Source organism: Etheostoma spectabile, chromosome 16, assembly GCF_008692095.1.
Source record: "Etheostoma spectabile isolate EspeVRDwgs_2016 chromosome 16, UIUC_Espe_1.0, whole genome shotgun sequence".
NCBI lineage: Eukaryota > Metazoa > Chordata > Actinopteri > Perciformes > Percidae > Etheostoma > Etheostoma spectabile.
This window is the reverse complement of record NC_045748.1, coordinates 9,056,103-9,079,438: the sequence shown is the minus strand read 5'-3', so window position 1 is coordinate 9,079,438 and position 23,336 is coordinate 9,056,103. Positions and strand designations below refer to the sequence as shown.

The 23,336-nt window shown below is 40.2% G+C and overlaps 2 protein-coding genes across 2 annotated transcripts; both read left to right on the top strand.

Annotated features, from left to right (window-relative positions):
- Positions 1 to 3,570: 3,570 nt before the first annotated feature.
- slc5a1 (solute carrier family 5 member 1) lies at positions 3,571 to 11,602 on the top strand. Its single transcript, XM_032540262.1, has 16 exons — positions 3,571 to 3,829; positions 4,272 to 4,343; positions 4,617 to 4,721; positions 5,441 to 5,500; positions 5,613 to 5,717; positions 5,826 to 5,931; positions 6,294 to 6,374; positions 6,500 to 6,708; positions 7,221 to 7,356; positions 7,515 to 7,622; positions 7,727 to 7,877; positions 7,966 to 8,134; positions 10,048 to 10,263; positions 10,395 to 10,500; positions 10,573 to 10,786; positions 11,192 to 11,602. Coding segments are annotated over exons 1-16 (1,977 nt in total). The 5' UTR covers positions 3,571 to 3,691; the 3' UTR covers positions 11,193 to 11,602.
- Positions 11,603 to 14,589: 2,987 nt separating this feature from the next.
- Positions 14,590 to 22,976, top strand: rnf208 (ring finger protein 208). Its single transcript, XM_032539676.1, has 2 exons — positions 14,590 to 15,356; positions 20,766 to 22,976. The coding sequence occupies exon 2, from the start codon at positions 21,836 to 21,838 to the stop codon at positions 22,613 to 22,615; it is 780 nt and encodes a 259-aa protein (XP_032395567.1). The 5' UTR covers positions 14,590 to 15,356; positions 20,766 to 21,835; the 3' UTR covers positions 22,616 to 22,976.
- The last annotated feature ends 360 nt before the right edge of the window (positions 22,977 to 23,336 follow it).

The following is a 23,336-nucleotide window of genomic DNA, read 5'->3' as shown; positions in this document are numbered from 1 at the left end:
AGTTTGTCATTACACGCTATACACCTTACTGTAAACCTCAATTTGAACAAACGAAACCAAAAGTAAAATACTGAAATCACTCTCATATAATAAAAAGTATTTTACTGTAGTTGTTGACTTTGTTAAACTAGTAAAAATGTAATAGTATATAAGTATATAAAGGTGGCTGTTCTGTTCCTCTGAAGATTTTGTTTTTCAAAACAGAATTATGAAAAATAAGAGTTAGGAACAAACAGTGGTGTAAGAATATTAATATTTGACATAAAAAGTACAACATTAGATTTAAAGTTTCAAAAGTAAAAGTACTCATTATGCAGACTGGCCCATTCAAGAATACACATTGTGTTATTAATTCATCCATTATAATACATCACAATTGATTTGTTGATTACATTTTGCATTGTATTTTAAATGCAAAGTAACTGTTGTAGCCAATTTTGTTGCGTGCGTGTATAGCCGTGTGTGTGTTTGTGGGGTAGGTTTGGAACCAGGATCTTGGAAGCCACACAGTTTTTCAACCACAGCTGTGTGCGAGTGATGTTCTTAGATCTAGTCTGCTCGATGTTAATCTTGCACAGTCAGACTTTTTGTAGGTGTTTTTGAATGCATTTATAAAATAAAAGATTCCCCTTAAGACAATGGCAATGGTTTAAAAATCCTTCCAATAGTGGTATTTCTTTGTGGTTAGATTGCCACTTTAGTAACTATAACTTACATGAACAAATAAATGCTGTGGAGTAAAAAGTACAACATATCCCTCTGAAATGTAGTGAATTTAAAATATACACTAGTAAAAAAAAATTAATGTACAAGTATTTCCATAATTGAGTAAATATATACTCAGTTACTTTTTTTTGACAAGGTGAATGCTGTACCCTTTAATACCTGCAGGACCTCAATCACCTGCAAACTAGTTTCATTGCCCTGTAGAGACACCTAGTGGCTGCTCATAGTACTCTTTTTATATTTGTGTACATTGATGTTTTCTTTTTTCGTTTTTTTTTTCAGAATCATACATTTTTTGGGAGCGTGTTTTACATGATGACAACTGTGGCAAATGATGATCATCTATTTCTCAGTCTCTGCCGTGTCCTCCTTCAAGCATTGTCTTTTAGACTAATAATTAACACACAAATAAACAATCATCTCTTTAAGTATGAAAGAGAACATTAAGTGTTCTCTGTGGCTGGAGTGAAGTCAGGGTTAACTTCCTTTTATTTGAACTAGACTTACAGTAAATAAGAAAGTATTTCCTTACATTTCCTCCAAGCTATTCAGAGATCGAAAATTGAAGGCCTTGCTTTGATTAAAATACATTTTAAGATTCATAATCATATATACAGTAAGTCAGTTGTGCCTCTCTCTGGATTGTTCCGCTACGGTGTAAACATAATTGGCCAAAAATGTTCTCTGACACTCAAAATATCAGTGAGATGTGTAATCAACAGCTGTACATTTACTTGTTAGATAGTCCTTTTTTACTCATTGACAGAGGTGTCAAAATCAGTGTGAGGTGGCAGTGAGAGGACTATGTCCTGTAACAGATCTCTTACGGGTCAACATTCAGTAACCTATCGTCTTATTTCTTTCAGGAAAATTCCGGTTGATTCCAACACGTGACTCTGTAATTTGGAGTGCTGTCAGTGGCGAGAAAAACGAAAACAATCGGTGCTGCCTACACCGTGTTGTCCTCCTGTTAGCGTTAGCACCCAACAGGCTTCAACAGGGCAAGTTTTAAACGTGTTTTTAGCCTCTAAAGATTAAAAGTGCCTACCCATGTGAAGGGAATCCTTCTGAGGGAACACAGAGAATCTGACTGCAGTAGATGTGAAACAAATGCATGAAAGTTTTGCTAAGTCAGCTGGGTTTATTTCCAGTGTTGAGACGACAGCGTGCTTAGGAACCGTCCACAAACTACAACACAGAAAAGAGATAAAACAAAAATATGTAGACTATCAATTTAATGATTAAATAAGGTAGTGTCTCCAAACTCACCTCAATTATAACTTGTCTCCTGCTAGTTGTACTACAGCACATACTTTTAAAAAATAAACATATGCTTATTTTTGAAAATATGTCTGTATCTCTTTTCTGTGGTTCATAGACGGTCCCTAAGCACTCCTTGCAGTATCAACCAAGAGTGTGCAGATTATGGGCACAAAAAAAATCCTTCTATGGCTGCAACCTGGAGCCTCCCGTCTCATGCCGTCTCACCATGCTGATAGACAATTGTATTTGCAGCAATATCCCAGTGAAGTGTGAAAACAATATAGAATATAAAAATAAAACAGAGTCTTGGAAAGAGTGTAACATGTTAATTTTTGGGTTCTTGTTATTGTGTGTGCAGATCCTTATCCCTCCTCAGGAAATCCAGCCATTAGAAATGGCTGTGTCGCTGATGCAGGTTTCATCAAAATTGCGTTAACATCAGGTACACAACAAAAACATCCAGAAATCAGCAAACTATATGTACGGCTGAAATTGTTACTTTAACAGTTTTTAACGTTTTTCAATTGATTGCAACAAATGTGGTCACGAAGTTATCCGTGACCCCATCTGGAAAATAATTTGTGATTTTGTATTTTTGACTTTCTCAACTTACCGTTGGACACACCTCGGCATGAGACGAGACGGCATGAGACAGGACGGCATGACATGGGGACGCTCCAGGCCGCAGCCATAGCTGCCTCGTATCACCACAGGCACTAAACCCAGCTGAATTAGCAGAACTTTCATGCCTTTCTTTCACATCTACAGCAGATTCAGAACACATTTAATGACATTTTGGACATGTCTAGAAGCTAAAAACACATTTAAAACTTGCCCTGTTTGAAGCCTGTTGGGCGCTAACTTTAGCAGGAGGATAACATGGTGTAGACAGCGCTGATTGTTTTAGTTTTTCTCTCTACTGACAGCACTCCAAATTTACAAACAACAGAGCTACGTGTTGGAATCAATTGGAATTCTCCTTTAAGTAAAACATTTAATAACAGCAAAATTTCCTTGAAATAATAAGTAATAATAATCAGTAAAAGATTTGTTGGGCAGAATGGTCCTTTTCAGAGAGTTACATATAACATATTATTGGACTGTTATTATTAATGCTTTTACACATACGCAGCATTTTAATGTTACCGCTGGTAGTGGTGGAGTACATTTAAACTATATATTGTTGAATGGTTTAATCTACAGAAATATCACTTTCTTTCCTTTCTTTTTTAATTGTATTACTGCTTTGGTTTTGGAAAGTGTTAGGGTTTGAATTTAATTAAGTTGAATTTAGCTGCTTTATTGGAAAATCCAGTAACTGGTATTTCCTTGTGGCTTGATCATTTACCAAAAAAAAAAAATGAGTTGCTGAAAGGTTAGGAATTTGAACACCTTCATTTTCACAAACAAAGTCATGTATCAGCAAGGTTGATTTGCGCATCCAGATACACTTTCAACCAAGTTCAATATCTGGTAATGTATTAGATACATTCTCCCCCTCCCAGCCCCCAATCTTTCCTACTTTCTCTCTTTCTCAAACACGCCCACACACACACACACACACACACACACACACACACACACACACACACATACACACACACCTAAGCCAAAGGTACATAAGTGTCTGTGCAGGTGCTTCAAAAGGAGAGACTCTTTGACTTTAGCAACAGTTCTGCTGTCTGGTCACACTCTCAGCAAAATGTCTCAGGATTATTTTGGATTCTCCTGGAGAAGGAGCAATGTAAGAAACGGCACAGCCCCCATGGCTGTCAACAACGCAGCAGATATCTCCGTTATTGTGATTTACTTTTTAGTTGTCTTGGCTGTCGGAGTATGGGTGAGTTGTTTAGTCTTTCAGTTTGCTACAGGAAAATGTAATAATTTTTATATTTTTAGATGCTGGATAATTCAAGATGATACTGATATGAGAGGCATCTCCCTTTTACTTCAACAAAGGTCTTGTTTGAGCACTTTTACATCAGCACTTTGGAGTAAATTATACATAATGGAGTGGACTCATATTGTGCAATCATAGCCTCTTGCTCAACAACCTGGTTTACAATTGTTTTATTGCAGATCAGATTGCACATATCTAAATGTTTGAGTAATGTTCTTTTATTCAACTCTTATATAAAATGAAATGTAATTCAATTTTTAATTTTGATATTTTTGAAGAGACTTCACATTTGTTATGAGGTGACTGTTGAAATACAGAGTATGTTGCTGTTTTTCACAAATGTATTTATGGTTTCCTAAAATGTGCCCTTCTTCTGTTGCAGGCCATGGTCCGCACCAACCGAGCCACAGTCGGTGGCTTTTTCCTTGCAGGCCGGAGTATGGTGTGGTGGCCGGTGGGTATCTCATGATACTGATAACAGGTTTTTATTGTTTGGTGCTAATTAGTAGTATAAAATAGGATGCAGTGTGTTTAAGCAAGTTTTATTAGAGTGATCAGGTATGTGAATCATCTATCACTACTAATACTGACTGTTGGACTACAAAAGCAATGTCAGCTGAGAATCTTAGAAATTATGCATATTATTTATAAATTATAAACTATAAATTGTAAACTATAAATATAATTAAATATAATAAATTATAGATATACTCTATGCACTTCACAGATCGGAGCATCACTGTTTGCCAGCAACATTGGAAGCGGCCACTTTGTAGGAATTGCTGGGACTGCTGCAGCAGCAGGAATAGCCATTGGTGGATTTGAATGGAACGTGAGTAATCGTGTCTGATGTGCCAATTCATTATCACGTCTGACGCAAATGTATCTTTAACCTGTGACAGATATTATCAGTTATCTCTTAGTTATATCCGTTATTCTGCTTGATGTCCCACAAAGAAACACACACCGACACAAAGAGACAAAATTACCACAAAGAAACATAAAATGATTACAAGGAGGCAAGGCAAGGCTAGGCGGCTTTATTTGTATAGCACATTTCAGCAACAGGGAAATTCAAAGTGCTTTACACAAAAACAGTTAAAAAACAGTTGAAAAATAAAAACAGATAAAACCCAAGAATAAAGGTTACAGTGCAGTAGGAGGGTCAAAGCTACTGCAAAGTGAGAAAATGAAAGTGAAAACATAATGCAAAAGTACCACAAACAGACAACAAATTACCACAAAGAGACACAAATAGACATGAAAGACCACAAAGAGAAATACAATGACCACATATTAAATTACCACAAAGAGATAGAAAACCACAAAAAGATGCGCAACGATTACAAAGAGACACAAAACAACAACAATGGGAGGAAAAAGCATCACAAAGTCCGTGTGTTGATCATATGCAGGGGAGGTGATGGGGCATTTTGTACGTCTGTGCCCACGGGCCCATTGTCTCATTATGCACCCATGGATGGAAGGAAACTTTTTGAGTAAATGGTGGAATTGATTTTTGTGTTGGTTGTGTATTTTTGTCTGTTTCAGGCTCTGGTAATGGTCGTCATTCTGGCCTGGCTGTTCGTGCCCATCTACATTAAAGCCGGGGTAAACAGAACAGGCCACATGTTGGACATAGAAACACCTTGGGGGGTTATAAAATATTAGAGGAGAAAAGAAAGTAAAACAAAACACAATCTAATTTATTATGGATGTTCAGGTGGTCACCATGCCTGAGTACCTGAAGAAGAGGTTTGGAGGACAGCGTATTCGCGTCTATCTCTCAGTGCTGTCCCTCTTCCTGTATGTTTTCACCAAGATATCAGTAAGTCATCACAGCTCAACCCTCAGTGATATCCTCTATGTCAACATTGTACCAGTATTGTACGTTAGTGGTTGATATGATGTGTTTTCTTTTCTCCTCTCCACTCAGGCAGACATGTTCTCTGGCGCCATTTTTATCAACCAGGCTCTTGGGTTGAATATCTACCTTGCTGTTGTCATGCTGCTATTGATTACTGCACTGTACACCGTCACAGGTCGGTCCCCTTAGGATGCATTCACTTCCTTTTCAATTGAATTCGCTCATAAACTGAAGCCAGTGGTGTTATCTACCTTACAGAATGGCATGACAACTGGGGGTAAAGTCTTCTCAAGAGATGTGGACACACACATACACACTCTCTCTCCTGTCTAGTTTATCTGTGGTGTTTTATTGTGGTTAATTACCCATGGGCAGTGATAACCAGGAAATGGCCTTAGGTTGCTGTTTTGTACACATCTGAATTTGAGCTTTACAAAGACTCTGAAAGATCACTTACAATAAATTGTTTGTGTTGAGTACATTAATGGCAATAAAATGAAAAAGCATGGACTGATAACATCACTAATTGTATCTTAGGTGGTTTGGCTGCAGTGATCTACACAGACACTTTACAGACTATCATCATGGTTATTGGATCATTCATCCTCATGGGCTTTGGTAATATACTACTTTTTTATCCTTATACTCGTTTCTATCATTTATTGTGACAAAACAAATCCTGCTTGTGACATCAAAAAGTAAAAATGATTTGTAAGTTAGGTCTAACTTTCACACGTCCTCAGCTTTCAATGAGGTGGGAGGTTATGAAAGCTTCCAGCAGCGCTACATGACGGCCATCCCTTCTGTGACGACTAACATCAGTGCGAGCTGCTACGAGCCTCGGGCTGACTCCTTCCATATTTTTAGGAATGCAATTACAGGAGACCTGCCATGGCCTGGCCTCGTGTTTGGACTCACCATTCAGGCCATGTGGTACTGGTGCACTGATCAGGTCAGTCCAGCAAATGTGCAACACAATCCATGGTTACAAACACACACACACAGACAGACACACACACACACACACACACACACACACACACACACACACACACACACACACACACACACACACACACACACACAGACTGGTTTATTTGATTACACACATTTGAACACACATTTATGCACTTTTATCTTGTCTGTTTTTGCCAGACCAGTTCAAGCGGCTTTAGGTGGCCTGCTGCAAGAGGAGAGACATGCTTTTAGTCAGAACTTAATGCACTCCCAGAGACTGAGATAAAATTAACAGGCAGACTATTGCTGGATCTAATTGAAATATTGATACCCAGAACAACGATAAACACATTGTAGTTAGCCTTGATCCCTTCTCAGTTAACAGAGAAGAATTCTTATCAACAAGCAAATATTTTGAGTTGAACCCAAAAAAGAGAGAAAAATTTAGAGTCTGCAATAAACCTTTTTAGATCCATGTATCCTTCATTTTCCCATCTGTTACTGTAGGTGATTGTCCAGCGCTGCCTCTCAGCCAAGAACTTATCTCACGTTAAGGCAGGCTGCATCTTGTGTGGCTACCTGAAGCTGCTGCCCATGTTCCTCATGGTTTTCCCCGGTATGATCAGCAGGATCCTCTACGCTGGTGAGTGTGTTGTGCTAAGTTTGTAATGTGACTGACATAAGCTTGAGCAAGCTCACTGGTTGAAAGTACTATTGTAGCTCATGCACAACGTACCACAGAAATAAAGTTGGTTTAAATCTTTTCTCAACATCCAGCTGATCTTATTCATGTCATTCCAGATGAGGTGGCATGTGTGGATCCGGATGAATGTGAAACATACTGTGGTGCCAGTGTGGGCTGCACTAACATTGCTTATCCCAAACTGGTGGTGGATCTCATGCCTAATGGTGGGTGGCTAAAGACCTTTGACTTGTGAGCTGAGAATGCAAACTGCTGCCTTTTTCGTCAAGTTACCTTACCCCATTTTAATCTGTTATTCTATCTGTTTCAGGTCTGCGAGGTCTTATGCTGTCGGTGATGATGGCCTCTCTGATGAGCTCTCTTACCTCCATCTTCAACAGTGCCAGTACTCTCTTCACAATGGACATCTACACTAAGATCCGCCGCTCTGCCACTGAAAGGGAACTCATGATAGCTGGCAGGTAACACACATCGAGGTTTCAGTTTAATATGATTTCTTATGAGATAATTCCTACCTGCCTTAATGCCACTATCTTTGATTATACATAGAGTGTTTATCTTGGGCCTGATTGGTGTGAGCATAGCATGGATCCCTGTGGTGCAGTCAGCCCAGAGTGGTCAGCTGTTTGACTACATCCAGTCCATCACCAGCTACCTCACCCCACCTGTTGCAGCTGTCTTCATGCTTGCTATCTTCTGCAAACGTGTCAATGAGACTGTAAGTTTCCACTTGAATCATTACTTTATTTACACATTTCAAGTCACAAGTCACTGACTGAAACGTCAATTTCAACGTTTCAGTCAAGTGCAATCTACTGCCTGTCTGCAGCCATGCTAGCAGCTCTGTTATGGTGTACTTAAGCCACGTTTCCATCAAACACTTACGGCATAGTACCTTTAGAACCATAACCCATATGGACATGTACCTTAACACTAGATCTGTTTTGCGTTTCCACTGCAGACAGCTTTTTAATGTAGGTGGGTTTGTTACTGGATGTTAAGAGAAACAAGCTGAAAACCTTCTTTTTCCTCACTGCTCGATACCGTTTTTGCTGTATTTACTCTTCATCACACATAACTGTTCTAATGTGTAAGAAACTAAACTGAACTGAACCGGATTGCTTGGTGGAAACAGGGCTTTAGGTACAGCGGTTCTTTGGGCTATGTGTTAATGTTAGCATGTTGTCACAATGACAACAATGGTTGTGGTTTAACATGGTGATGTTACTGCAAGCAGGTACAATATTTACTATGTTATCTAACCATTTTAGTTTAGAGTTTTAGCATGCTAGTGCTTGACAATTAGCACAAAATGCAAAGTGCAGCTCAGGGTGATGGGAACCAAAGTATTGGATAAATTACAATTTTGATTACAATTCTTTTTTTTGAGGGGGACATAAATGTGTGCACCCCATCTCATGGCATCCAATAGACTTTTCACTCAAAACCAAAAATGTGAACCTCCCGGTGGCGCTAGAGGTAAATTCAGGAGATCACCAAGGACATTTGTATTCATGCTCTGGGCACCATGAATGTCTACCAACTGCCATGACACTCCATCAAATAGATATTGAGATAGTTCAGTCGAACAAACCGACAGATGTTGTCATGCCTCTAGAGATGATCTTTCTGTAACTGGTCAAAGGTCTTAAGCAACATCTTTCTTTTTACTGCTTCCCATGTAACGTGGTTTCTTCTGACCATAAAGAAGTTGAATCACTGCACATGGGTTTCATGATCACGTGGTTAACAGTTGCTGGGGTCAAAAGACTCTCTTTTAAAAGGTGGCATGAACATAGGCCACATGTTAGTATGGTTCTTACTCTCATGATCCTCACATTAGTTTAGGCAAAACAGTCAGTTCATAACTGAGTCATACAATCACCAGTCACATTTACACGAGCCAGTGTGGAGGATTATATAATATGAAAAACTCACTTCCACTCATGCTGCTGCTGTTACTGTCTCAGCTCATTTCCCTAGCTTCAGGTCCTCCTGTCCTGGTTTCTAGTCAATCATATTTGCCATGACTCGTCCTAAAGTCTGCATTATAGATATTTTATTCCTCAGTTATGTGTGTCTGCCCCTATGTACTCCTTTAGTGGTTCTGTGGCCCGACAGAATCTATTAGATGCTATTTGAAGTTATTTAGTTGGGTTGGTTGGTCAGTCCACCATTTTAGTCCAGACCGAAAATATATCAAATACAATTTGATGGATTGCTGAAGGAAAAGCCTAGTTACTTTTGCTGACTATCCTCTGGGGCCCCTAGCAGATTGACATTTTTTGGTTTTGAGTTAAATGCGCTGTTGGATGGATTCTTATGAAATTAACACACACGGGGATGTGTGTTCTGGATAAATTGTAATAATTTAGGTGATCCCATGACCCATCTTGCAGCATTATCAGATCATGATTATTATTTTGTCCAATACTTGTACAGTGTAAAACTATTTTTGACATTCCATCAGCCTCAGCTGTACTTGACTAAGATGGTGAACAAAGTAAACATCATACTTCCTAACAATCAGCATGGCTAGTGTCAGTCGCTCAGCATGGCAACGCTAGCATGGCTGAAGACTCTTATCTAATACATACACTGACAACTTGTCCTACCCTTTTCTTTTCCCAGGGTGCATTTTATGGCCTCACGATTGGCCTGTTAATCGGCCTGTCCAGGATGATTGCTGAATTTGCATATGGGACAGGCAGCTGTGTTAACCCCAGTAGCTGTCCCACCATCATCTGTGGAGTCCACTACCTCTACTTCTCCATCATCCTGTTTGTTATCTCCTGTATCATCATTGTGGGAGTCTCTCTCATGACCAAACCCATTGACGACAAGCATGTACGTGACAGCAGTGAGATAAGGCTGGATCAAAAAAATGCATCTCCCAAACACCACTGAAGGACAATGCAATAACCAACTGTCTTGATAATTTGTTTCAACCTACGCATTGTGTCGCTCTGTTGCTCTAGTTGTATCGACTGTGCTGGAGCCTAAGGAACCATACGGAGGAGAGGGTGGACCTTGAACAGGATGATTGGATTGATAACCAAGAGTCCAACAGTATGGACATAGAAGGTAAGCAGCAGACGTACAAAATGAACATATGCATATATATTTTCTTCATTGCCATTGTCTCTTCCATCACAGAGCCCGAGGAGGAACCAGGCTTCTGCAAGAAGACGGTGATGTCCTTCTGCGGCCTGGAGAAGAAAAAAGCCCCAAAGTTGAGTCCAGAGGAGCAAGCGGAGCTGCAGAAGCAGCTGACAGACACCACTGAGAAGCCTTTATGGAGGAGCGTTGTCAACGCCAACGCCATCATCCTCCTGTGTGTGGCTGTTTTCCTTCACGGTTTTTACGGTTAAAGAAACTCTTTTGCTAGAATGTAGTTTAGACCACATGAACTGTTTCCCAAAACCCTATAAAATAAAACCAAGAGACCTTTCTACAGTCTACTGTATCATTATTACTGTATGTATGTTGTGTATGGCTACTGAACTCCTCCACAACATAAGATTATGGAACAACAGTATTTTGTAAATGCCTGTCTAAAACTAATTTAATGAATGTACAGTCAGATCTGGAGTAAACATTTTTCAGGTATATAATCTTTTATTTTGGTTTACTTACATGTAAATATCGTGCATATATATTTACACATCTATTTGCTCCACATTGTTCCGATCCCCTGCAAAGTTCTAGGTCTTCCAATGTCAACTATGATTTTTCTTCCTTATCTTTACTGTTGGTTTTTGTGATTGTAAGCATTATAAGAGGAAACAGAGATCATGGAAATGCCTCTTACTTACCTGTAATAAATACCAAATGTGGGTTAGTAAGTACAAGATGGAAGTATAGTACTGTATTCATTCTGCATAAGCCGTTCTCTGCTCAAAGTTCACACGTACTGTCATTTAAATGTATGTTGCATGTTGTTTTAAGTGTTAATGAATAAAAACATCTCAGAGAAGAAGGGTTTTGAATTAAACAGCACAACACTGTTTTAGTCTATTTGCTTCCCTCTGGTGGATCACTGTTGTTCCTGTTGAAAATGTGAGTGGTTAATTTTATTGCACATTCAAGTTCTAGTCATATCTGCTCTTAATGAGGAAAAGTATGTATTTTTTGGACATGGTTAATAAATACTGAAACCATAGATGATAACTTGATAACTTGAATTGTAAGTCATTCCCTATGTGACTCATATCACTAACTCTTTGGTTAATGTGCACTAATGTAGGCCTTGAATATGTGCACTGCTGTTAAATGATTTGTGATTCCTGCCTTGGACTTGCATGCTTTGTTCTTTGCAGTTTTATCTCTTTCACCCCTGCATAATTCTCTTGAAGCTGTAAATTACTTTATATCTGTTTGAATCATATGTCTGGCATTAATTCTGCTGGTCTGCCTACGAGAGTAATTTATTATCTATTTAACAACTACACTATTCGTTGAAGATGTTATCAATTACTTTATAAATTACTTAGTCTATATCCTTGACGTTACATTGCTCCGGTGCCACAGGAAATTCTGTCGGATGCATGTATTATCCATTTCCTTCCGCTGTCTTTGTGTTTAAATTTGAAATTTGTTGGATTAATGAGGACTTTTTTTGACTGCTCCTCAGATGTCTACCGGGTAAATTAAAACAGTAACAGTAAAATATGTAGTATAGGATGTTGAAAAACGTGATGTAAAAGTCATAGTATAGCATGTCAAGAAAGTGATAAAAAAAAAAGTCATAGTACAGTGTGTTGAAAAAATGTACAAAAAAGTCATAGTATGGTATGTGGAAAAAAGTGATAAAAAAGTTCCAGTATAATTTGTTGGAAAAAGTTATGAAAAAAGACATAGTAAAGTATGTAGAAAAATGTTATTAAAAAAAGTCATAGTATAGTAAGTCGAAAAAAAACTTAGTGTAGTATGTCGAACAAAAGTGATAGTATAGTATGTCAAAAAAAGTGATAAAAAGTCATAGTATGGTATGTTGAAAAAAGTAATAGTATTGTATGTTGATTAAAGTGACAAAAATGTCATTGTATAGTATGTTGAAAAAGTGAAAGAAAAGTCATAGTATAGTATGTCGAAAAGCATGATAAAACAGTCATAGTATAGAATGTCGAAAAAAGTGATAATATAGGTCATTGAAAAAACAGACAAAAAGTTATGAAAAATTCATAATATAATATGTTGAAAAACATGATATTGAAGTCATAGTATAGTATGTTGAAAAAGTGACAAAAAAGGCATGGTGTGGTATGATAATAGTGACAAAAAAGTCATGGTATAGTTTGTCAAAAAACATGATATAAAAGTTATAGTATAGTTTGTAGAAAAAAGTGACAAAAGGTCATAGTATAGCATGTTGAAAAAGTGATTAAAAGGTCACAGTATGGTATGTCGATAAAAGTTATATAAAGTCATAGTATGATATGTCGAAAAACATGATAAAACAGTCATAGAAAAAGTAATAATATAGGTTGTCAAAAAAATAGTATAATCATGGTATAGCATATATAGTATGTTGAAAAAAGTCTTAAAAAGTCATAGTACATTTTGTTGAAAAAAGGCATAGTATAGTATGTGGAAAAAAGTGATGAAAAAAGTCACAGTATAGTATGTCAAAAAATCTAATGATGCATGTTGAAGTATGTCCAACATAGTCATATTATTTAAAAAGTAATGTTAAAAATGGCATAAATGGAAGAACATGCAAACTCCACTGAAAGAAGCACTAAACTTAAACAGTGAAAACACAAAAAACTGTAAAAGATATAAAAAAATCTGAATTATTTTCTAATAGCTGAAGGTTTTTGAGAATTGCTTGAATGCTGCACAAGGAAGGAGAAGCATTTCCAAGTGGAAGAAGCCTGAGGAGGATTTGTTGATTGGTCTACTGACTTTCAATATAGAAAGAAAAAAAGCTTAATGTTTAAAAAATTATAAATGGTAGACAAACGTTGAATACAAGCACAAATGTCTTTGTAGTATAGCTAAACATAATGATATCTGAATGATTTTTGTAGTAGTAGTAGGCAACCAAAAGTTGAATTGGAAAAATACTGCGAATGCTGCTGAATAAGCAATCCCACAATGAGAAACACCATAGTACAAGACAATTGCAAACCAAAAAGCCTTTGAGTTTGAGGAACTTGTATTGCATCAGTGATGTGTTGACCACATACTGTGAACCTTCCACTTCATACAGTACTCACTGCAACAACTAAAAAACTTCAAACAGGAGCTATTTGTTCTTCAGACAATCTCTCATTACATTATGTATTCAACACCCACATTAAATAAGCATAACCATCTTGCATTCATTGAATAATCATGTTTTTTTCCCTTTCTGAAATAGTCTCATGAATATTTACTGGTCAGCGTGAAGACTCAAGCACATACAAAACTTTAAATTTAAATTCTTGTCATGCAACATCACTGAATCAGCAGATCTGCAGTGGGAGCTTATGGATGCTGCTTGCAAGTTTCTGGGCAAATTTATAAAAAAAGAATTAGCAGTGTTTCATTTAGTCCTTTTTTTTAGAGGACTCAGAGTGTCACAGGAGGAATGAGTGCAAACACGAGTCTGATACATGTGCTCGCTGTTCTTGATGATGATGGATCTGTTTTCCTCAAAAGCTCCCAGTCAGCAACCTGATAGAAAATGTATTTGAGACTGAAATAATGTTTTTTTGCCTTGTCAGATGTTCTGCAGTCACTTAGATTATGTCTATTTGCACCAGCATCCTGTATTTCCTTCATGTCTGGTTGGTGTACTTAAGTGCGTGCGTGCATGCGTGCATGTGTTAAATACTGTATTGCATATTCAGATTAATGGCTCTCGGTGCAAATCCTTTATACACAAACGTTATAAACAAACATGCTGATATCTCAGACTTGTGCATGTGTCTTTATGTGTGTGCATGCATATGTGTGTTTAGATATGGTGGGGGGGTGGGGTTGTTAACGTTCCTCATTGGCTGAAATATTTTCTCTGGCAGCAAACGTGATCCTGCCTGCAGAGGCACTGCAGTGTGTGCTGCAGCAAGACAGCAACGAGAGAGAAAGAGAAAGTGTGTGTGTGTGTGTGTGTGTGTGTGTGTGGGAGAGAGAGAGAGAGAGAGAGAGAGACGAGAGAGAGAGAGAGAGAGAGAGAGAGAGAAAGAGAAAGAGAGCGAGAGTAGGGGTTGGGCAGGCAAAACAAACCACATGCATAAGGAGGGAGCCAGAGGCGTGTGTGTGTGAGTGTGCATGTATGTGTGAAAACACTGCGCATGTGTGACTGTGAGGCGCACTGACTGGAGCAGACGGAGAAGGAGAAAGAGGAGTAATGAACAGCAGCTGAGACAAGAGGAGAGATAACAGCAGAGAAGAGGAAACGAAGGCGACAAGAGGTTTACCTGAAGTACAGACGAAAGACGAGCAGAAAGACAGGAAGGAAGAGAAGAGGGACGTATATGCAGAGAAACACAAAGCAGAAGCTCAGGTCACTGCACAGAATCAGCTGAATTGAGAGGCTTGGGAAGCGAGATGGAGAAAGAGAGACCAGAGGGAGACGCTCTGCCCCAGCATGGAAGAGAAGGAGCAGGGGTGGGTGAGTAAAGGACAAAGGTACCACCGAGGAGAGCAATAGAAGAACAAGGGATGTGGAGCTCGACAATAGCAGCCCTGGACATGACGCATCCACCTTGTAACAGCCTCCTCCATCTTACATCTCCTCCATGTTTGCCTCCCTTCACTGCTGCTCATTGTTCATCCTGCTAGAATTAAATGGACAAGAGAGAGCATTCTCCCTCTGGTGAAACATCCCCCTGAACAAAGAGACTGAGCGGCTTATCTTCACAAAACAGCATCAACGACATTGACAGCAACAACTGGAACAGGAGCGAGGGGGAGAGAAAGGACTGGAACAGGACAAGTGCGTAGGCAGACAGGTGAGGATGAGAAATGGCTTTGTATCTGTTTCACAGTAAAGATGGGTTTTTCTGTGTTGTATGATCTGGATGTTTCAGATCTGTGAGGTGTGGCTCCTATGTGGGTTTTCATACTAATGTTCTTTTCTTTCTAGCCTTCTTTGTGCAAGACAGAGTTGGTCTTTGCCTTTTGTTACATTAAGCTTGGATTTACATGGTTGTTGCATCATTTGCTGTTGAAGACACACAGGGATGCATGAATGGAGATGCCCAAATATGCCCACAGACACACATCTGCACGCCTACTTATCTGCATTGTCCACAAACAGAGGTTGGAATCTGTGAATAGGCCGTGATGATGTGTGTTTGGGTCCATATGGTATCTTTAGGGTGTCATGTCTCCTGTGGTTATGACAAATGACAGACCTCTGCACAGACAGACAGTGGGGGCTGGAGGAAGTGGAGGAAGGGGGGGGGGGGGGGGTTGGACAGGGCAGGAACGGCCTGTTCTGTAGCAGTCAGCAGCACTAAGGCATCTCCATGTTTGCCATACATTGGCGCTGCAGTGAGAGTGCTGGGTACACCATGCTGCGATTGCATAACTGCTGCTCCTGAACACACCCCTCCCACATGCTAAAGTCGCTCCATCTCACACAGTCCAAATATTTTGTCCACCTTGCCTCGATCTCACCGTCCCTCTCAGTTCACACACAGTTATCAACAATGCTTTCCACCTTAACCCTGTGCAGGACAGCGTCCTTAAAAGAAAAATCAATCCTCTTAATCAATCAAGCCATTGTTGTTATTGAAGTGCTGAACATTTGCTGAACCTTTCCGCTCATGAATCTTCTATGAGGTCTGTGTCAGGCAGAGCGATAATGGTTATGGCTTTTTTACTTTTCTGCCTGTGTGCAGCTCTGCTATGTTGCTGTGGGAGATACATAGACGAGAACAAAGAGCACTTGCTGTAATGAATTGCGAAGCAAAATGGCCGATGTCTGCCACGAATGACAGCAAGCTGAAATATTAAAAACAACACCTCACCATATACTCACTAAGCACTTTCAGCCCATGCAACAACAAAAAAACTAAATCAGACTGTAGCCTTTGGAATAATTGCATGTAATCACAGCTTCATGGATTGACCATAATAAATTAAACCAAACATTATGTCCTCATCTAAATCCTGGGGAAATATATCTACAGATGTACTGAATTCTTGGCATTTTAATTATGTTTGGCATCAACTTATTGTATGTTTTGCTGTATGTGAAGGAAATGATTGTAAGCCAAAGCACACCAAGAAAAGCATGTCATTTAAAAAGAATATGTTATAGGCTGTAACAAACAAAGAAAACACAAGACACATTAGAACAAGCAAGACCTGTCATCTGCATTTATAAAGTGCCACACTTAATACACTTTTCAATTGTAAAATATGTCATAGATGCAAATCCTTCCATGTTTGAGTCATTCTCCATGTTTTACTGAATCCCTGCAAGAGCCATGTTTTCCAAGAGAAGCTGCTGCCACCAAACATAGTGTAAATCTGGGGATTTGTCCTCAGATCATGCTAAGGTCATAACATGTTATGTAATCAAAATACAAACATAATATCCCACGTAGGTCCAAGAAGAGATGTGCAGCGATGCTTTTAACCAGCCAAGGCATGAATGTGGATACGCATCTCAACATAGCTGGCATACTTGACATACTGCTGGTATGTGGTGTAAGGGCACAAAGGCCGGCGGATCATCCATTCTGTCCAGGCCAACCGATTGCTCACATGGATAAATAGAGACAGACAGATTTTCATTGAGAGAAGAGAGAGAGACAGGCAGGGAGACAGATGATGGGCAGGGTCTTTATGACTCATTCAGAACATGGTGCCCTTCCCGTGCTCTCCGATCTGCACAAGTGGAATTTATCCAGTTTGATCATGAGGACCTGATTTGGTGTGTGTGTGTGTGTGTGGTGTGTGTGTGTGTGTGTGTGTGTGTGTGTGTGGGTGTGTGTGTGTGTGTGTGTGTGTGTGTGTGTGTTGCGTGGTGGTGGTTGCGAGTGCGGGGGGTGTGCGCATGTGTGCGTATGTGATGAAGACGAAGCAACACATTGGGATTGTGAGGGAATAGGATTCTTGTTATGTGGAGCTATGTGTTTTCTTTCTCTTCAGGTGTGTGTCACTGATAATGGACACACACAGTAAATAGTAGACAAAATATGTCTTTTAGACGGTGATAGCTGTTTGTTCTCTGTTTGTTTGTGTCCACTAGAATGTAAAGGGTGGTGCCGTGTACGTGATGGGGAGTTTTCCTAGGGTGAGAATGTTTTAGGATGTGTGTGTGTGTGTGTGTGTGGTGGTGTGTGTGTGTGGTGTGTGTGTGTGTGTGTGTGTGTGTGTGTGTGTGTGTATAATGCTGTGAGGAATTTGCTGCTGAGACACTCCTCGGACATCTCTGTGGTCAGCTATCCTCTTTCTCTTGCTTGTGATGACGAGGTCAAATGCCTGCCATGATTTCATTAGTGTAATAATTCCTCTGCAGGAAAAGGATTTGGAGCATAGTATACACACACACACACACACACACACAAACACTCAATGTCAAGACTGTGGGAGAGCTGCAGCACTGCGTTAATATGGTGAGTGGGTCGGAGATGAGCTCCTTACATAACTGGAGAGGGCTCCGCCGATTAGGAAGAGGCTGCGCTAAAGCTGGCCCATCAGCCGGCAGCCTGCATCAGTTATCAGCCCTTTTCATAGCACTGTCACTAAATTAGTGGGTAATTTTGGCTGCTTCATCTCCCCCAGGCTCAAGAATCCGTGTGCTGCCTGATTGCTTTGTCAACTCGACCCCTGCCCAGTACCATGCAGACATACTCTCACAATCCCTTTATATCCACAAAGTGTGTCTAGACATATAATATCTTTCAGAAGTGGAGCTGATTGTTTGATTTTCCAACTCAATAGCCCAATTGATACCAGATTTGCGAGGCCAATACCACTACGAGCTGATTTCATGTTTTTTTTTTCTTTTTCTTTTTTTATATACACCTTACATAAGTTTATACTCAGCAGTTGATGTAAGAGTAATCTTTGTAAACGTGTATCTGCATACGAACGCAGAATCTGTAGGCAGTGGGAGGTTTTTGGTATCAGAAGCTCTCTGGCTTTTGTTTGTAGTCCGTTCGTTGTCCAATTAGTATTGCATCATCAGACAATAGCAGATAGGTTCTGAGATTGCCAAGTAAGGGTATTGTTTCGAAATGACCTAAAACAATATCTACAGCATGTCTGTAATTTGATTTGTTGTTATTTATTATCCCACATGTCCACAAAGAGATATATCTGCAATAAGCTAACATAAGTATATATGTGTTATATATATATATATATATATATATATATATATATATATATATATATATATATATATATATATATATAAATCATTCCGGCAGATTTGTCAGTCTAGCTATAATTCAAACTATTATATTTGGTAGTTAAAATTCAATTCAGGCTTAAATCCACAATGCTGGAAGCTGGGAAAGAGAGCGAGGAGAGAGGAGAGAGAGAGAGAGAGAGAGAGAGAGAGAGAGAGAGAGCTGGGACACATCCGTATCATGTAGGGTTTCATCTAAAACAGTTTGATGCTGATGTTATTTCAAAGGCTAAGTACTAATACCAAAACATATTTTTATAAAATAAAATTTTTTTTTTAATATACTGAATACATATTCCTAATCTTCCAGGTTGAGTTCAAATTAATTGTTACATTTCTTAAGATTTTTTTGTTCTTGCTATTAATACCTGCACCTGTAAGGCCAGCATGTATACATTCATGATGAAGGTTTCTCAGAGTCCTTTTACATAAATATCTTCTAAAAGCAAAGAGCATCCCCCCGAAATATAAAACAATCTTGCGTATGAATGTACATTGCGTGTGCAAGAGGATGAGAAAAAAACAGAGGCTATATTGGGAAAAGTGTTGAAGCACTGCAGTGCTGGAGGAACACATTTGGTGAGATTGTGTGTAATCTGGCTAACAGCTCTTTGTGTTTGAGTGTGGGGTGTAGAAATATACCGTATCAACTGATTCATTGAGAAAGAATAAAGGGGAGAATAAAATGTCTGCCTGCTTGCACAATATGGCTCGCAGCATCACATGGACGAAATGGGCTGAAGCACTTCTGCCTGTTAGGTACATCGCTCTCATTTGGTGTGAATCTTCAGCATGGGTTGGGGGCAGGAAACCACTGAGAAGTGCACAGATAAACAAACCATAAATAGAAGCCAAGACCAGCACTGTGCTCCCTCCCCTCTCTCTTTCTTTCTTTCTTTCGATCTCTCTCTCTCTTTCTTCTTTGCCATCTAGGTCACCTCCTCTGCACATTCTTTTTCTCTCTCTAATGAATCATCACTGTTGACAGCCGTGAAGAGAATGAAAGATGTGTCATCCTCCCTCCTCTGCTGTTTGGCAGCTATTTCTCTGGTCAAACTAAAACGCTTCATCCATACACTTGTTATTTTTCCTAAACCCACATACAGTTTGATGACACAAACCCTCTATGCAGAGTGTAACCTGTTCCCACGCACGTTAGAGTCTAACTAACGTAACTCACAAGATGTGACAGTGCTGACAGGAAGCATGACAAGAGCAGGAAGCAACGTGTCAAAATCACCTGCTCTGACCAAACAGTGTGGCAGGCTTTGGCTTTTAATTACGTGTCAATTGCATTTACTGTTTTTGTGCAGCACTGTTCACCTTCTGTTATTTATATTAACACATTTTTACTAACATTGACTATTTTGGGTGTTAGCTTTTCACACCACTCATAGATTGGCACATGAAATCTCGGGGGTGCACTTGTACTCATGAGCTCAGTATTTCTACAATCCCGCTTGAAGTGTGCAGTCCGATACAACAGCCCAATCAAATATCAACATAATCTTCCAACTTTATAGCACTCCAATTGTGTTGTGTGTAGTCAAAGGAAAGGCGTACCCCAGGGCATGTGGCAAAACGATAATGTCGTCTCTCTTTTCAGAAACATACCTGGGTTGAGGACAGGATGCAAAGGTGACAGACTCTGTCATCAGATAAACACAAAGAAACTAATCTTCATACAGCTACAGTAGATTCTATCTAAGTTCAAACACATTCCAATCAAGGATGCACAGAAAGGTTGGAGAACAGGTCAAAGTCAAATTAATATCTCATCGTAGTAATGCTTTGTAGGAAGACACAATAAAAATGGCATACACCCATACCTTTCTAAAAATGAATGAAACTTGTATGATTTATTTCCGAGAAGCCGACCCTGTCTTTCCCCATTGTATTAATTTATATATTTATATTTATTATATTTCTTTAAAGTTATATAGATCTTACAGACAATGTGTTTTTATGAATCTCTTTACTGTTTTCACAGGTAGATGGACCAAAGGAATCCTGAGGACACGTTATGAGTCTGGGTCACTGAAAAAGAGAAGACAAGCACACAGAGGCATCCCTTCAGACTGTTATTACTTCTTCTGCTCAGTTGGGAGGACTGTCTGAAAGTACAAACTCCCACCTCTGAGGAATTCAGGAGCCTTGGAGCTTGAAGGAGTCATTCCAACAGCTTTCTGGAACATTATGGACACCTCCTAAAAAAAGACCTCCTCCCTGTTTCTTATCAACAAGCCACTGAGAGGCTCACACAGGGTCACCAGACCACACTGGTCTAAGAGCACATAGAAAGACTGGAGGTTATTCTTTCTTTCTCACACACTCAAGTTGGTGTTTAACGGCACCCGCAGCCAAAAACAGGAAACTAAGCGGGCATTTAAGCTAGAACCACGTGTAAAGGCTGGTTTGAAACGCCAAGAGTTTCCTTGGCAGGCCACAGGATATAGTTTAAGACAATACCTTTTGGCCCTTTCTGAACTGCCTGAACTCAATCCCCCCCGCACTTTGAAAGCAGAAATCCACCAACTTGTACTGTATGTATGTTTGTGTGCATATGAGATTATTTATTAGTGTCATCAGTGAGAGAGAACATGTCTTTGTGCTCAAGTACTAACTGTCCTTGTGTGTGATTAAAGACCTACGTTTCTGCAAATAGCCATCAGAGACTGCACAGGAACATCAGCATAAGTGAGTAAAAACAACAAAAAACTACCTTGAAGTAGTCAACACTGGTCAGATACTGTAAGCTGGACTGTAAGTTGTCAATCAACTGTCCATATCAACGGTGACAGAATAAGAGCTGCAGATTGCGGTGCTCTGGCTGAGCTCTTCTATCTGTCTTCTCCTCATAAAGACTCTGGCTGACACTAGCGCCCAACAAGCGGGGAATCTGAGGGAAACATGGAGGCAACCATCCGTCCCCATGTCCCCTCAAATGGCTGACTTCAAAAAAAGAGCCTAATCTTTTTTCCCTTGCCCAGAACCAGGCAGAGGTGTTCAGCGCTGATTAGAGCCACAGCCCCTTTCTCTTTCACCTCAAAAAACGTGCGGATGTCCTGCCTCAGGCGTCAGCCCGTCACCATCCCCATGGACACCGTTAAGATCATCCAGTCAGAGAAGTTCCCCAGAGAGTGCACTGTGCCCGCCACCCAGCCGCGCTATGCCCCACCCCCCAGAGTGGCGTGGGACGGCGGAGGTGAAGGCGAAATCATCGTCAACCAGGCCTGCAGCGACCTGGCCCTGGAAATTACAGGGTCTCCCCGGCCAATGGTGTCCCCCTCAGCCCCCGTGATGCGCAGGGAGCAAAGCTTCCTAGCGCAGCGCAAAACCAGTGCCAACGAAATCTGCTATCACCAGTTCCACTACAAGATGGAAGACGTCATAGTCAACCAATACGTGCTGCGTCCCTCATCCACCTCCTCCTCCACTTCCTCCTCCTCTTCCTCCTCGGGACCCGTTATGCCCTGCGAGCCCCTGGACTGCCCCACCTGCGGTCACACCTACAACTTTGCCGGCAAGCGTCCACGTATCCTTTCCTGCCTGCACTCGGTGTGTGAGGAGTGCCTGCAGATCCTCTACGAGTCCTGTCCCAAGTATAAGTTCATCTCCTGCCCCACGTGCAGGCGCGAGACAGTGCTGTTCACAGACTACGGCCTGGCTGCCCTGGCCATCAACACCAGCATCCTGAGCCGCCTGCCCTCTGACCCCAACGGGCCCGTGCAGTGGGGTGGGGACGCCGACCGCAGCTGCTACCAGACTGTGCGGCAATACTGCCAGTCAGCCTGCACCTGCCAGATCGCCAACCCCTTGTCCTCCTGTGGCATCATGTAGACAAGGGGGGACACTGCAGGCATGACTCAACGCTGGCCCCCCACTCCACCACTCTTTTCATCTATAAGCTCTACCCTTTCTGCCAATCTCCTCTCTCACAAACACATTCAGTAAATAAATTCCTCCACAGATGTTATCTCTATATATTTAATAGCACAGATGGATGCTATGTGGGACTAATGGATGCGTATGGTTCAATAAATAGTAAATAAATGTATTTTATGTATGGACAGGAATCCTATTCACCCTCTCTCGTTTGGTTGGATGTGTTTGTCATTGACATCTCTTTACGTGGGAATGCCAGGGGAGGTTTATCCCCCCCAACCTAGGTGAATAAAGATTAAATAAATGATAAAAGTAACTGTGTGGACTGCACTTGTTATCTGTCAAGCTACAGAAAGGATTTGGCTGCAGAATTATGCCTTTACTTTTTCTTATTTATTAGACCAGTGCACTATGAAGCTAGGTCCATTATGGCTTGCTTTATATAAGGGGATAGGTAAAGGATTATGGTATTTTCTTATGGGTTTTGCACGGTTTATGAGGGTTTGTAAAATATGCTTTAAATGTACCAAAAACCACAAAGACAATCCCTTAAATTACCCTATTTTTGCTATTAAGCTAAAAATGTTGATGCTTCAAAAATTAAGGCTATTTTCAGGTACAGTCAGCAATGTATTTCATGATGTTTGGTATTTTATCCCTTACAAAACCACTTTTT

Coding starts and splice junctions, on each gene's coding strand:
- slc5a1 (XM_032540262.1), top strand. CDS start 3,692: ATGTCTCAGGATTATTTTGGATTCTCCTGGAGAAGGAGCAATGTAAGA. Junction 5,501..5,612: donor CCATCTACATTAAAGCCGGG/GTAAACAGAACA, acceptor ATGGATGTTCAG/GTGGTCACCATGCCTGAGTA. Junction 6,375..6,499: donor ATTCATCCTCATGGGCTTTG/GTAATATACTAC, acceptor ACACGTCCTCAG/CTTTCAATGAGGTGGGAGGT.
- rnf208 (XM_032539676.1), top strand. CDS start 21,836: ATGTCCTGCCTCAGGCGTCAGCCCGTCACCATCCCCATGGACACCGTT.